The sequence below is a fragment of the Vicia villosa genome, linkage group LG1 (assembly GCF_029867415.1).
Source record: "Vicia villosa cultivar HV-30 ecotype Madison, WI linkage group LG1, Vvil1.0, whole genome shotgun sequence".
Taxonomy (NCBI): domain Eukaryota; kingdom Viridiplantae; phylum Streptophyta; class Magnoliopsida; order Fabales; family Fabaceae; genus Vicia; species Vicia villosa.
Genome location: NC_081180.1, coordinates 131,714,575 through 131,731,589, shown reverse-complemented (window position 1 = coordinate 131,731,589; position 17,015 = coordinate 131,714,575). Strand labels below are relative to the sequence as shown.

Below are 17,015 nucleotides of genomic sequence, written 5' to 3'. Positions count from 1 at the left end.
AATTTTAACTCTAATTAAATCATATGAGTGCGAGAAGGAGAGTTGTTCTTCTCACCCTTCATTGTGCATGAGTAACAAAATGGATTAAAAATTTAAAATATACCTAATTACTTAAGTAGGAAATAATTTAAAAATCACTGGAATAGGAATAATTCAGTACTTGATGCATTCATTGTTGAGGGTTCATAACCAATAATTAGCACATTTGTATGGCAACACAATATCACATAATCACAATATATAATATAGTGGGAACAATCAACTTAGGGATGTCAATGGGGCGGGGCGGGGGCGGGGGATACATTCCCATCACAATCCCCGCCCTCGAATTTATTCCCCATCCCCACTTCGGGTCCCCGCTACGGGGAAATTTTCTCCCCCATCCCCGTCCCCGCGGGTCCCCACGGATCCCCGCGGTTCATACAGAGATCCATAAACATGATTTTTTATTTTTTATTTTAAATCAAATTAAGAGTAAAAGCTTCAAAAACTAACCCCAAAAAATTTAGAAATTATTCCTTTATAATAAATATATTGTTTTAACAATATTTAATCTATAATATTGAGTGTCATGACCACCAAAATTTCAAAAAAAAATTGAAATAATCATTTAGATCCCACTCTTTTACAAACAATACATATGTATTTTTAATTTTTGTATAAGATTAATCATATGAAATGAAAAGTAAACTTACATAATAATTTAAAATTAAACATAAATTCAGGACATTATGCTATTTTAGGCGGGGCGGAGATTCCACGGGGCGGGGGATATTTACGCCACCCCCGTCCCTGAAGTGTCTTCGGGGAGACTTTGTTCCCCATCCCCGTCCCCATGGGTAAAAAATTCCCCGTCTTTGGGGCCCCAAATGGGGAATCCCCACGGGGATCCCCGCTGACGGAGGCAAGTTGACATCCCTAAATCAACTCACTAGGAAGGAAGCTGATATCCACAACACAGATATCCCGAAATACTCGGCCACTACACACAGACAACAATATAACTTGCATAACTACTATGTCCACCTTCGACAAAAACTGATAACTCTATAGGACGGTTCTGAAATCCACGGGCATCAACCATCTTGAACACAAGATAAGCTGCATACTCAGTATTTGGGGACAATGCAACGGTGTTTATCGTACCCTGAATATCAAACCAACATACATCACGAAGCTCAGCAACTTCAGGGAACCTGTCCAAAAGTAGTACATAGTTGCAAAGGTTAAAATATTGGAACTGAGAGATAAGTCGAAAGAGATTCATTACATGATTAGTTACTAAGCTGAAACTGATAACCACCGGCTGCTTAGTTAAAAGTTACTGCTTAGTTAAAAGTTACATACGGTGATATAGTGTAGCGGTAAAAATGTGACTCGAGCGGAATCGCGCGCTCGAAGTTCAACAGAGTCGCCACCGAACTTTATTTATTCCAAGAAGGAAAGGGAAAATATCGATAAAACCCACAAATAAAAAGGAACTGGATAAGATGGTCATCGCAACCAAATTAGGGTTCGGGAGTCGGTTAAGCAAGGGGAAGGTATTAGCACCCCTCACCTCCATCGTACTCGATGGGACCCATTTAGTTAGTTTCGTATTTGAGTGTTAGCGTAATGTTTGTGTTCTTTAGCTTATTAATCGAGAAAAGATGAAAGAAATGTTTTTTAGGGTTTTTTATTATTATGAAGAAAAAGAAAAGATTTTTATTATTATGCTCGCCAAGACGTTTGTATCTTGTGCCTACGTATTCCCTAGTGCAATGGGAAAGTCAGAGCAATCGTAGTTCAGGCGAAGAACCACGAAAGTTTGTTGGTTGATTTTAGCGAGAGGTACTCGATCGCTTTCAAATGGAAATACTACGCGCACATGGATATGAGATCACTACAAGAATGGATGACTAAATCAAGATAAGACATGATTTTTGCCATCATCGCATTCGAGTGGAAGATATTCGATCTTCACATGTGGAAGTATGTTCGTATTGAAAATTGGATAAGTGTCTCGTTTATGAAAAGAGTTTTAAAAGCCATAAGGCAAAAAGGTTTGAATGAAATTGAAGTTGTGTTTTAAAGGGACGTTTAGCAAAGGATTGAGCATAGGTGTTCACCTAGCGCGTCTTTACCCAAGGTATTGAATAGGAGCGAGCCTCATTGTCACTTGTTGTCCTTATAAATTAATGTATTCAAAAGATCAAGGTATTCAAGAGGTGTCCACCCCTTGTCACTTAACCTCTTGGTTTGATTAAAGTGTTTTGATTCAAAAGATCAAGGTATTCAAGAGGTGTTCACCCCTTGTCACAAGATCTTTCAATTTGATTAAGTTTTAAGAAAAAAGTTTGATTCAAAGGATCGAAGGTATTCAAGAGGTGTTCACCCCTTGTCACTTACTCACTTTGATTTAATTAAAGAGTTTGAATTCAAAAGATCAAGGTATTCAAGAGGTGTTCACCCCTTGTCACTTAATCTTTTGATTTGATTAAAAAAAGATTCAAAAGATCAAGGTATTCAAGAGGTGTGCACCCCTTGTCACTTAACCTCTTGGTTTGATTAAGGTATTTTAGATTCAAAAGATCAAGGTATTCAAGAGGTGTTCACCCCTTGTCACTTAACCTCTTGGTTTGATTAAAGAAAGATTCAAAAGATCAAGGTATTCAAGAGGTGTGCACTTCTTGTCACTTGATCACTTTGATTTGATTCGTGTGTTTTGATTCAAAGGATCAAGGTATTCAAGAGGTGTTCACTTCTTGTCACTTGATCGCTTTGTTTTGATTAATGTGTTTTAGTTTCAAAAGATCAAGGTATTCAAGAGATGTGCACTTCTTGTCACTTGATCGTTTTGATTAAGAAAAGTTTTAAGAAAAAGGTGTTAATCCAAAAGAATCGGGGTATTCAAGAGGCGTACACTTCTTGTCACTCGTTCTTTCGGTACCGTTTAAAGAATTTTTGTAAAGAAGAAAAACTCGACGTTAGATCGAGAAGTTTATTGTAACGACTTGGCGTTGGACCAAGGTTATTTATTGAAGAATTAAAATTAATCTAATGTTTTTTTGGGATTTTTTTATGGAAAACAAAACTAACATATTTTGATGTTTTGATATTAAAATAAAGTTAATAAAATAAAACATTTTTGGGCTTTTTATGAAAATATTGTGAAAGAAAAACAAATATGAAAATCTACTAATAAAAAAACAATTAAACTAAAATCAACACTAATCACAATAAAAGAAAACTAAACTAAAAAGATGCTAAAATGAGTAGACATAAGCAACACAACGGCGAAAACCCAAATATAATAACTCTATGACCAAATTAAATACAACAAAGTTTTTAATCATTATAATTTTTAACTCAAAATAAAGAAAAAAAAAAGTAGTTATCAAAATGGTGGAGAGTCATCATGTGATTTATTGGACAGCTTTAGACCATTAACTAATTTCATGTGTTAAGTAGAACAATCTTGACTATCAATTCTCTACACATGCATATTATACACAAGAAGCTAAAAAAATGATACACACACATGACGTACAGTAGAATGTCAACAATTGTGTGTTTCAATTTTCTCTCAATGCTAACATTCATCTTCAAGTTTAACAAAACACAACATTATCTCTCATACTAGACACACACAAAAAAACAACAGATAACTTTCTTACATTAACTCCCTCTTAAGCAAATAAACATGGAAGCCAGTAAATTCATGAAACCGTGAATCAAAATAAAAACACAAAGGGAGAAAAAAAGATACCGACGGTCGGTCGTGGATCTGCAACAGTTAATAGAGGTACCTTGTGGTTTCACGTAGTGGAATAATCCATGGCTTGCGGCTGAGTATTCTTGGTTCGTCAGAGGTAGGAGCTGCAGATCCGGTGGTTGTTGAAAGTTTATTTGATATTGTATGCAGCTTTCACGGTTTGGTCGGAGAGGAGTGTGGTGAGGTTTCAAGGTAGTGTGGGTTTGTGTTGTTTTGACAGAGTTTCTTTGTGACTCTTCCTTGGTGGCTGAAGTTTTGTGGCTTTGTGTGTTTTCGTTTGAGGAAGGATTTGAGTGATTATTGGAGCTTCTGTATGAGGTTTTGAAGGTTAGGACTTATAGAGGTTTCAACAGAGTTTTAGTACTCCTTTCTTTTTCCTTTTCTTGTTGTTCTGTTCTGAATTTATAGAGGGATTTAGGGGTTTTTTTGGGGGAAAGTTTGGAGAATTTGAACTTTTATGGTTACTGATTTTTTGCTTTCCTTGATGCAGATTATGTTGTTCTGAACTGGTGTAATGTTTGGCATCTTTTGAAACAGCTATGGCAGGTTTTGGACCGTTGGGTTTGGCTTGGCATGGCTTTTGTTTGATACTAATTTGGTGCAAGCTTTGGAGCATTGTGAAACAAGTTTTGTGCAGGGACTGATGCTATTTGGACTGATATGAAGTCTGTTTTGGAGTTTTGTCTTTGGCTTTGAAGGTGCAGAGGCATAGTGTTCCAGAATTTTGGACAATAGCAGCAGGCTTAGAAACGTGAAAGAGAACAACCATTTACCTCTCTTTTTGTTTTTTTGACTTGTACCAAAAGGAAAGAAAAGTGGGCTTATAACAAAATGGTCAATGGGCCTCATTTTCAAATTTTTGTCCTTTGTACATAATAAAAAAAGTGCTAGACTAAACTAGAATATCCATCCTAATAAAATAAAACTGTATATATATATTTAAAACTAAACATTTTATAAATGAAATTAAACTAAAAAAATTAAAACACACATTTTTTGACATCCTTTTTTTTTTTTATATAACAAGAACTATGAAATCTAAAATGAAACTTCGAAAAAAAGTAACTCGAATTAAAATATGCAAAAATGCGACAATATAATGCAAATGAAATATGAATGTGATAATATCAAATGAATGAAATATGCGGGTCAAAAATTGGGGTGCGACAGATGCCCCTATTTAAGTTTCTTCTATCGAAAATGTGAAGAGACTTAAATACAAAGTACATAATTTTTGTCCTAAGATCGCCGCAACAATGCTTATGACTTGAATGCAATGGACACTTTTTTTGTTATTTTGAATGTAATATGATATGAGACAGACTCGATTCTCTGTGGGGAATAAGATAAACTAATGTTGGATAGACTTGGAAAAGAGAGATAAAATTCTGGGTAAAAAGACAGTAGAAGCGTCTAAGAGTGACATCCAATTATTGGCTTTGGATGAAAACAGCGACCCATATCAGCTAATGTACTGGTAAAGGCAAAGAAGACCATCGACTTTAGCTAATGTACTAAAGATGGAAATGAGATCTCTTATCAACTAATGTACTGATAAAAGATGAAAAGGATACACGACTTTGGTTAATGTATTAAAGAAGGAAAAACGATTATATCATCAGTTAATGTACTGAAGATGTGAAACAAATCGACCTGCATCAGTTAATGTACTGATGAGGGAAACAAGAGGGAATTGTCATCAACTAATGTACTGACGAAAGGAAATCCTATACCAGTTAATGTACTGATAAGGATAGAAGAGAGAGGCTCACGTCAGTTAATGTACTTACGAAGAGAAGTCCTATACCAGCTACTGTACTGATAAGGAGGAAACAACCATGATCAATCATCGGCTAATGTACTGACGAGAGAAAATAGGAGACATCTGATATCAGCTAATGTACTGATGAAAGTCCTGCATCAGCTAATGTACTAATGACGGGAAACGAAAGTGCATATTATCAGTTAATGTACTAATGATAACAACCAGTGGTGAATGACATCAGCTAATGTACGGATGAATATGACAAAGAGTTGACATTATCAGCTAATGTACTGATGAATGTAAGACGAAATCGCTTTGGTAAATGCCAAGTGAGTTGGACTTAGATCTCAAGGTAAGATGTTTGATAACAACGAAACCTTGAAAGAATGCAAATGAGTATGAATTTTGTTTCTATGCATGATATTGAATTTTTCTATGCATGAGATGTGAATGTAATGTAATGCAATCGGTTATGACAACTGAGGTAGACTCTTTTGTGAGGGTAGATCGAAACTCTGATTCCTCAACACAAGAACACTGCCAATCATGGTCTTGTCACACTGATGATCCTCTTGGAAGGACTGCTAAACTGCTTGGGGATCGTTAGAGAAGAATGCCCCTGACTGGCTGATTGTTACCTGATCGTTGCTTCATTCCTTGAAATGAAAGTTGGGAATGCTTGCCCCAACATAAATTTTGAACAACAGGATCTTGAAGTAACGTGCCCCTGATAGGATCACTCATCAAGTTTCTCGACTGTTTAAACTTCTTTGAAGATGAGTACTTACAAATAAAGTGTTCATTCAAAAATGGTAATTTTAATGCACGCTCAAAGCATATTTTGAAATCAAAATCATTTATTGGAATGATATTATTGATGCAAAGAAAATGAATCAAATGTCCAAACACAATTGTTTAGACATTCAAGATGATGGATAAAGCAAAAGGCATGGTAAAACAAACGATTTGCAAAGATCTTTAGGAGTCAGGTTAACGCAACCTTGTTGTAGTATGCTTTCAAAATAAACCTTGCTTCAATTAGGTCTTTTGAAGGTTGTAACGTGGCTTGGTTCACGGTTTTAGAAACAAAGGATATAGGCTCAAAGTATATTTGTACCCACCCAATTCTTCGTGATGATCTTCCAATCCTACGCTCAGTTAATTCAAGTTATGCATTCAGGTTCCAAAAGGCTTTCGGATTTGCACCTATTAATGATGATGGTTTTAAGACCAAGGGAATCTTTGAGATGGCAGTCACCTCTTCCTTTCAATAGTCACAACGTTTTATTGTTGTTCAAGGACTTTATTGACTTCTTTTTTCTTTTGATATCCTTAACTTTTGCCTGAATTGTTTCTTTTTGAGGTCACAATCAGCGGGATGCCCCAATTTTGCCTAAGTCTCCTTCGTAGGTTCTGACTTAGCGGACCTTTTTTTTGTGAAATATTTTTTGAATTGGAAAGATAGTGACTGCCTTGATAATAATTAACGATAACCATCTTGGTCATTTTTGATTGAAACCCTTATTGGAAGGTGTACTTTATGATTCTCTTGAATTGAATGCACAAACAAATTAACTGAGAACTACCCTGCCCCAGGTTAAAATTGCGGGTTTTTTCGTTTAAAAAGAAACTCCAACTTCGAAGGCTCGGAGGGGTTGACAAGGGATTAACTTCCTTATTTCTCCAGTGTTTGTGGATTGAAACAATGCCTGTACATCATCAGCAAAGTAGTATTTAAAAGCATACAGTTCAACAATTTGGGTATTTCGTTGTCATCATCCTCCCTCCAATCTTTTCATAAAAGAAAAAAGAACAAGAGATATATTTTTGTTTTTGAAAGATAAAGCATAAAGAAACACACAATGGAAAAACACGCAATGCTCATTTCATTAAAATTAAACATTCAAGAACAAACTAAGTTCAAATGCAGTGCACAAAATAACATAAGGAAATTGCAAACAGAACAAAACAAGGCCTAGTGACTAATCAGTGACGAGGAGGAGCTATCCTGACTGAAACACTTGGCTTTAGGAAACAACATAGCTTGCTCGATCTTCAGCCACTAAGTTTTGGCAAGGGATTGTTGACAACATTGGGATTGGTATCCTTGAAAGATATCATCTTCTTATCAATTAGATCTTGAACTTTTTCTTTCAGAATTCTGCAATCTTCAATTGAATGACCCACCACCCCACCATGGAAGTCACATTTGACATTCGGATCGTACCCAGGAGGGAATGGAGCTATTCTTGGTTGAGTAGGTCTAAGAGTCACCAATGATTTCTGAATCAAAGTTGGATACAACTCAGTGTAAGTCATGGGAATAGGATCAAAGTGAGTCCTATTGCGGTTCTGATGTTGAGGAACTTGAAATGGTTGGGTTTTGACAGCAGGAGCAACAGCAGCTACAAGTGGTTGATCATAGTGAGGTCCTTTATCATTATTTGAAATGGCGTTGGTTTCCCCATCTTTCTTCTTATAGAAGTTTACATAAGGTTTCTTTGCCCCACTAGAGGATTCTGCAACATTAGCAACCTTGCCATTCTTAATTCCTTCCTCTAGCCTTTGACCAATGGTCACCAAGTCAGTAAAGTTGGAGGACACACTTCCAATCATCTTCTCCCAATAGAAAGGTGAGAGAGTATCCATGAACATTCCGGTTAATTCTTTTTCAGCCAAAGGAGGTTCCACTTGAGAAGCTAGCTCTCTCCAACGTTGAGCATACTCCTTGAAGGATTCTCTTTCTTTCTGAGACATGTTTTGTAGTTGTCGGCGATCAGGTGCCATGTCCAGATTGTACTTGTATTGCTTCATGAAAGCATCAGTCAGATCTTGGAAGCAATGGATACGACTCTTCTCCAGTCCCATATACCACTTCAGAGAAGCACCAGTTAGGCTATCTTGAAAGCAGTGAATCAGCAATTTGTCGTTCTTGGTATAAGCAGCCATCTTGCGGTAGTACATAGTCAAATGACTTCTTGGACAAGTATACCCTTTGTACTTTTCGAACTCAGGAGTTTTAAACTTTGCAGGTATAACCAGGTCAGAAACCAAACACATATTCTCAGCAGCAACCCCAAAATAACCAGCACCTTCCATGGCTCTTAGTCTTTTCTCCAGGATTTGATATTGTTCTTTGACTTCATCAATATCACCAGCTTCTTTTTGGCTTTCACTTTGATGGTCTCCAGCATGGTACTCAAAGAGAGGATTCCCATAAGTAGTTTGGGCAGCAGCGTGCACAATTGGCTGAGACTCGGTCATGATCGGAGCTTGGAACATTGGTCGCGAAGGTTGGCCCAACATAGCAGTAGTAGCGTGAGGTGGAGAATAATCCGGAGGTAAACCAAACTCAGGCCAAGTAGTGGCTGGCCTTTGAACAGGAATAGGGTCTTCAACATTGTCGGCGACCTCTTGAATGGCAGTCCTTTGAGGTGGTTCTCCTCTAGCAATCAGAACTTGCAACATCTCAGTGAGCTTAGTCATTCCTGACTTCAAATCTTCAATCTCCATTCTAACTTCAAGATTGTGTTGCTCTTGGTCCGCCATTCTTCGTCTGACGTTGGCTCTAGTCTCGTACTCGTGTGGAGGAACCAGTTTGACAGTTGACAGATAACTGAATGAAAGAGATAGCTGGAATGAGGTACTTGCATGATGCAAATGATATGCAATGTCATGCAATGTTGGATGCAAAACATGGTAACAAAACAACCTATCGAGGAAGGCTCCTCAAGTTAGGACAGTTCTAAGTTCTTTACCCAAGAATCCCCTCACAAGGTTAGCTCTAGAGTTTTTGGATATAACATAACCTCTACAGATGGAACGGGTTCTAAAGGTCCTTGGAGTTAGCGACGGAATCAGATTTCTGCCATGCGATGGGCGAACCATCTTATGACAAATTTCATGACTAAGTCTCCTCCAAGTGGGGTTTTCGTATTAGCCATTCAAGGTGTTCACCTTGGGGACTAGCACTACACAACCACCTCCTAACTTATGTTTTTCTCTTGTTTTTCAAAGCTCGGGTTGAGAGCTTCACTCAAATATCATTCCCATATCCACAAATGAATATATACTGAAATAAAAGTAAAAGCGATAAAGCAAGAGTAAAGAAACATAAATAATACAAGAATAAAATATAAAGAACATAAGCATTAAAAACACAAGAGTAAACAAAAGCAAACACTCAAATACAAAACAAACTAAATTAGGGTTGACTCTCTTAGGATGTCCCCAGCAGAGTCGCCACTTTCTGTAGCGGTAAAAATGTGACTCGAGCGGAATCGCGCGCTCGAAGTTCAACAGAGTCGCCACCGAACTTTATTTATTCCAAGAAGGAAAGGGAAAATATCGATAAAACCCACAAATAAAAAGGAACTGGATAAGATGGTCATCGCAACCAAATTAGGGTTCGGGAGTCGGTTAAGCAAGGGGAAGGTATTAGCACCCCTCACCTCCATCGTACTCGATGGGACCCATTTAGTTAGTTTCGTATTTGAGTGTTAGCGTAATGTTTGTGTTCTTTAGCTTATTAATCGAGAAAAGATGAAAGAAATGTTTTTTAGGGTTTTTTATTATTATGAAGAAAAAGAAAAGATTTTTATTATTATGCTCGCCAAGACGTTTGTATCTTGTGCCTACGTATTCCCTAGTGCAATGGGAAAGTCAGAGCAATCGTAGTTCAGGCGAAGAACCACGAAAGTTTGTTGGTTGATTTTAGCGAGAGGTACTCGATCGCTTTCAAATGGAAATACTACGCGCACATGGATATGAGATCACTACAAGAATGGATGACTAAATCAAGATAAGACATGATTTTTGCCATCATCGCATTCGAGTGGAAGATATTCGATCTTCACATGTGGAAGTATGTTCGTATTGAAAATTGGATAAGTGTCTCGTTTATGAAAAGAGTTTTAAAAGCCATAAGGCAAAAAGGTTTGAATGAAATTGAAGTTGTGTTTTAAAGGGACGTTTAGCAAAGGATTGAGCATAGGTGTTCACCTAGCGCGTCTTTACCCAAGGTATTGAATAGGAGCGAGCCTCATTGTCACTTGTTGTCCTTATAAATTAATGTATTCAAAAGATCAAGGTATTCAAGAGGTGTCCACCCCTTGTCACTTAACCTCTTGGTTTGATTAAAGTGTTTTGATTCAAAAGATCAAGGTATTCAAGAGGTGTTCACCCCTTGTCACAAGATCTTTCAATTTGATTAAGTTTTAAGAAAAAAGTTTGATTCAAAGGATCGAAGGTATTCAAGAGGTGTTCACCCCTTGTCACTTACTCACTTTGATTTAATTAAAGAGTTTGAATTCAAAAGATCAAGGTATTCAAGAGGTGTTCACCCCTTGTCACTTAATCTTTTGATTTGATTAAAAAAAGATTCAAAAGATCAAGGTATTCAAGAGGTGTGCACCCCTTGTCACTTAACCTCTTGGTTTGATTAAGGTATTTTAGATTCAAAAGATCAAGGTATTCAAGAGGTGTTCACCCCTTGTCACTTAACCTCTTGGTTTGATTAAAGAAAGATTCAAAAGATCAAGGTATTCAAGAGGTGTGCACTTCTTGTCACTTGATCACTTTGATTTGATTCGTGTGTTTTGATTCAAAGGATCAAGGTATTCAAGAGGTGTTCACTTCTTGTCACTTGATCGCTTTGTTTTGATTAATGTGTTTTAGTTTCAAAAGATCAAGGTATTCAAGAGATGTGCACTTCTTGTCACTTGATCGTTTTGATTAAGAAAAGTTTTAAGAAAAAGGTGTTAATCCAAAAGAATCGGGGTATTCAAGAGGCGTACACTTCTTGTCACTCGTTCTTTCGGTACCGTTTAAAGAATATTTGTAAAGAAGAAAAACTCGACGTTAGATCGAGAAGTTTATTGTAACGACTTGGCGTTGGACCAAGGTTATTTATTGAAGAATTAAAATTAATCTAATGTTTTTTTGGGATTTTTTTATGGAAAACAAAACTAACATATTTTGATGTTTTGATATTAAAATAAAGTTAATAAAATAAAACATTTTTGGGCTTTTTATGAAAATATTGTGAAAGAAAAACAAATATGAAAATCTACTAATAAAAAAACAATTAAACTAAAATCAACACTAATCACAATAAAAGAAAACTAAACTAAAAAGATGCTAAAATGAGTAGACATAAGCAACACAACGGCGAAAACCCAAATATAATAACTCTATGACCAAATTAAATACAACAAAGTTTTTAATCATTATAATTTTTAACTCAAAATAAAGAAAAAAAAAAGTAGTTATCAAAATGGTGGAGAGTCATCATGTGATTTATTGGACAGCTTTAGACCATTAACTAATTTCATGTGTTAAGTAGAACAATCTTGACTATCAATTCTCTACACATGCATATTATACACAAGAAGCTAAAAAAATGATACACACACATGACGTACAGTAGAATGTCAACAATTGTGTGTTTCAATTTTCTCTCAATGCTAACATTCATCTTCAAGTTTAACAAAACACAACATTATCTCTCATACTAGACACACACAAAAAAACAACAGATAACTTTCTTACATTAACTCCCTCTTAAGCAAATAAACATGGAAGCCAGTAAATTCATGAAACCGTGAATCAAAATAAAAACACAAAGGGAGAAAAAAAGATACCGACGGTCGGTCGTGGATCTGCAACAGTTAATAGAGGTACCTTGTGGTTTCACGTAGTGGAATAATCCATGGCTTGCGGCTGAGTATTCTTGGTTCGTCAGAGGTAGGAGCTGCAGATCCGGTGGTTGTTGAAAGTTTATTTGATATTGTATGCAGCTTTCACGGTTTGGTCGGAGAGGAGTGTGGTGAGGTTTCAAGGTAGTGTGGGTTTGTGTTGTTTTGACAGAGTTTCTTTGTGACTCTTCCTTGGTGGCTGAAGTTTTGTGGCTTTGTGTGTTTTCGTTTGAGGAAGGATTTGAGTGATTATTGGAGCTTCTGTATGAGGTTTTGAAGGTTAGGACTTATAGAGGTTTCAACAGAGTTTTAGTACTCCTTTCTTTTTCCTTTTCTTGTTGTTCTGTTCTGAATTTATAGAGGGATTTAGGGGTTTTTTTGGGGGAAAGTTTGGAGAATTTGAACTTTTATGGTTACTGATTTTTTGCTTTCCTTGATGCAGATTATGTTGTTCTGAACTGGTGTAATGTTTGGCATCTTTTGAAACAGCTATGGCAGGTTTTGGACCGTTGGGTTTGGCTTGGCATGGCTTTTGTTTGATACTAATTTGGTGCAAGCTTTGGAGCATTGTGAAACAAGTTTTGTGCAGGGACTGATGCTATTTGGACTGATATGAAGTCTGTTTTGGAGTTTTGTCTTTGGCTTTGAAGGTGCAGAGGCATAGTGTTCCAGAATTTTGGACAATAGCAGCAGGCTTAGAAACGTGAAAGAGAACAACCATTTACCTCTCTTTTTGTTTTTTTGACTTGTACCAAAAGGAAAGAAAAGTGGGCTTATAACAAAATGGTCAATGGGCCTCATTTTCAAATTTTTGTCCTTTGTACATAATAAAAAAAGTGCTAGACTAAACTAGAATATCCATCCTAATAAAATAAAACTGTATATATATATTTAAAACTAAACATTTTATAAATGAAATTAAACTAAAAAAATTAAAACACACATTTTTTGACATCCTTTTTTTTTTTTTTATATAACAAGAACTATGAAATCTAAAATGAAACTTCGAAAAAAAGTAACTCGAATTAAAATATGCAAAAATGCGACAATATAATGCAAATGAAATATGAATGTGATAATATCAAATGAATGAAATATGCGGGTCAAAAATTGGGGTGCGACATATAGGAAATCTCACATTCATGTTCTCCCTCATACAAAGGACACCCACTTTTCAACCTGCCTCACTTTCTCATGATAAGTGTGGAATGTGCATATAAGCAACTGTGATGTTAATCCCAGATAGTGTCGTGTAGCACCGACCCCCTAAAATGTTATAGTGGTACAACGGACATCGGAATAGACACTATTGCAAAGACTAAAGATCAGTGAGCAAAGTAAATATAAACACTCAAAAAATATACAAAACTAAAAAGACCTTCATACTTAATAATAAAAGAACTTATCTTACATAGCAGTAAAACATAAATAGAGAAGAAAAACACTGCAAACTGAATTATAATTTGGAAGAACATAACTATTGTTTGTGAATAAGAAGGCAACAAAATTTTATGCCCTCAAAAAGACAGGTTTTTAAAAAAGACTTCGAGGAAATTCGGCAAAAAACCAACAGAGAAGTTAAGTGGTAGTTAACCTGGATTCAGGCAATTCAATCCAGTCCCAGTATTGTTCATGATCACTCCAAATAATAGTGAGAGATCTAGCAGCAAGCATGTAACGAAACTTTCCAGTTTTCCTATCCAATTGAACACTCTGCATTTCAACGTACCCAATTGCTATTAGTATTCAGTGATGATAAACCTAATATTAAGATGTTACCAAGAATAATACCTTGTGACCATTATCGATTATGATAGGGTGATCGGAGAGAGCGAGATAGAGAGCCTTCTTGGTAGGAGCGTTGGCAAGTGAGGATATTAGGAGTTTATATTTTAATACGTGTCAGTTTCCTATAGGGTAGATATATTTTCTTTTTCATTCTATAGTTTTTCATTGGATATATATAGATAGAATGTAATTGTTTGGAGTAAGAGGAGGATAACAAACTGTAACCACTTGATAATGAAAAGAGCTTTATCTTCATCTTCTTCTTTGCTCTGCAATTTTCTTATCTTTCACATGGTTCAGATCATGAATCTTTGATATATTCAATATGGTATCAGTAGACTTTATCTGCAGATCTTCTTTCGTCAAGATCTGATTTCCGTTTCCGCTTCCGGATCTTGTTGTCAAGTTCTCTTTCCTTTTTTCTCTTTCGCATTGCCATGGAAGATCAACAACAGAATCCCTTTTTCATTCATCATTCGGAGCATCCCGGTCTCGTTCTCGTATCCCACCTTTTGACGGAGGAAAACTATCCGTCATGGCGCCGTGCCATGCTCATTGCACTTCGCGCGAAGAACAAGATTGGCTTCGTTGATGGAACGATTCCGCGACCTCCAGACGGCGATCCTCAGTTTCATCTCTGGCAACGCAACGACAATATCGTTGCTTCATGGCTTTTGAATTCAGTTTCAAAAGAGCTCACATCAAGCATCATTTACGCCTCCACTGCGGCGGCGATTTGGAACGATCTTCAGGAACGTTTCTTGCAAAACAACGGTCCACGATTGTTTCAACTTCGCAAGGATTTCATTACGTGCACTCAAGGTACACTCTCAGTCGGCGCATACTACTCCAAAATCAAAGGTCTTTGGGAAGAGCTCGCCGAGTTTCGTCCCATTCATCAATGTGTTTGTGGTGGCGTAAACCCTTTGATCGAACACATCAACCGTGAGTATGTGCTCACATTCTTGCTGGGATTGAATGAAAGTTTCAATTCAATTCGTGGACAAATATTGCTCATGGATCCTTTGCCATCGGTTAGTCGAGTTTTTTCATTGGTTATGCAAGAAGAAAAGCAGCGTGTGGTTAATGCTATCACTAGTAACAACAGTGAGAACCTTGCCTATGCTGTTGCTGAATCTAATGGATCCAAGTCTAAGAATGGGAGAAGGGATAGACCTCTGTGCTCACATTGTAATGTTCTTGGTCACACCAAAGATAAGTGTTTCAAGCTTCACGGTTATCCACCAGGTTTTAAGAAAGGAAAAGTGTTCACCCCTTCACAACCAAATGCCAATGCTGTAAACACAGAGAACATGGATGTAGAAACGCCTTTGAACACCAAGCAGTATCAGCAACTCATAGCATATATTCAAGGACAGATGGCCAGACAATCTAACACAGACCCTACACCAAGTGATTCAGTTGGTATGGTTTTTTCTTCTACACATCAAAATAAATATCCTACTTGCAATACTTGGGTAGTTGATTCAGGTGCAACCTCCCACATTGTGCATTCTTTAAACATGTTCACTTCATATAAGTTTTTATCTCACAGATTTGTGACTTTACCCAACAATAGCAAAGTCCCTGTTTCTGCTATTGGTACAGTTGTTCTTAATCCCCATTTAACTTTGCATAATGTGTTGTACATTCCTCTTTTTCGCATCAATCTTTTGTCTGTTGGTCAGTTATTACAGGATTCTAAACTCTCTGTCATTTTTTTCTAAAATTGGATTCCTGATTCAGGACACTCAGCAGGGGAAGGTGACTGGTTCGGGTGAATACACTCATGGCCTCTACTTCCTCAAGTCTGCTCATAAGGAGGATTCTATTTCCCTTAATGTCCATTCAAATAAAAGTTCTCTATCTGAACCTAGCTGTAATGTTGTTGGAAATGTTTCTTTCAATACTTGGCATGCTAGATTAGGACATTTATCTGATCATGTTTTACATTCTATGCATAAATCTGTTCCAAATCTATTCTCCTTTAATAAAAATAGTCATGAATTCTGTAAAGTTTGTCCCCTTGCAAAATTTCATCGTTTACCTTTTATTGCACACAATAATCACACTACATCACCCTTTGATCTCATCCACTGTGATGTATGGGGGCCATTTGCCAAAGCCACATATGATGGTTTTCATTATTTCCTAACCATTGTTGATGATAATACAAGGTACACTTGGATTCATCTAATGAAATACAAGTCTGAAGCTCCTATGTTGATTAAACAGTTTTTTAAGTTCATTAAAACACAGTTCAACACTACCATAAAAGGAATTCGAAGTGATAATGCCAAAGAGCTCGACTTGACTAGTTTTTTACGAGATGAAGGAGCTACACATCAGCTGTCTTGTCCACATAGGCCTCAACAGAACTCAGTTGTAGAGCGAAAACATCAGCATTTGCTGAATGTTGCTAGAGCACTTTTGTTTCAGTCTATAGTTCCTTTGAGATTTTGGGGAGATTGTGTGAGTACAAGTGCATACTTAATCAATAGAGTTCCTTCTTCTGGATTGGATAACAAGTCACCATATGAGCTGATACAAGGTAAATTACCTGACTATGAATCTCTAAGAGTATTTGGTTGTCTTTGCTATGCCTCTACGATTCCTGCATATAGGTCTAAGTTCACCCCTCGTGCATCCCCCTGTGTTTTTCTAGGATATCCTCATGGTGTTAAAGGTTATAAGCTCCTTAACTTAGACACCAGAAAAATCATGGTCAGTAGAGATGTCACATTCCAAGAGACCATTTTTCCATTCAATTCTATAGCTGACGATACAGTCCTGTCTAGTTTTTTTTCTGACACTGTATTGCCAAAGGCAATCACAGATTCCTTTTCTTATCAAGAACCAAACCCTTTGATCCATAATGATGATGAAGCACCACAGCTTGATGTGGATGCTGAAATGCCAAATTCACCTACTGCAGCTCAAAATAACAACCAAATCTTCCCTGTTGAGAATAATCAGCCACCTCAAAGGCCCATTAGAATACATAGGCCTCCAG

General features: G+C 36.8%; 1 protein-coding gene across 1 annotated transcript; it reads right to left on the bottom strand.

Annotated features, from left to right (window-relative positions):
* Positions 1–982: 982 nt before the first annotated feature.
* Positions 983–14,086, bottom strand: LOC131654401 (F-box protein PP2-B10-like; the record flags this gene model as incomplete). Its single annotated transcript, XM_058924639.1, has 3 exons — positions 983–1,196; positions 13,809–13,927; positions 14,006–14,086. Coding segments are annotated over 3 exons (414 nt in total), but the record flags the coding sequence as incomplete, so codon positions are not given.
* Between the last annotated feature and the right edge of the window lie 2,929 nt (positions 14,087–17,015).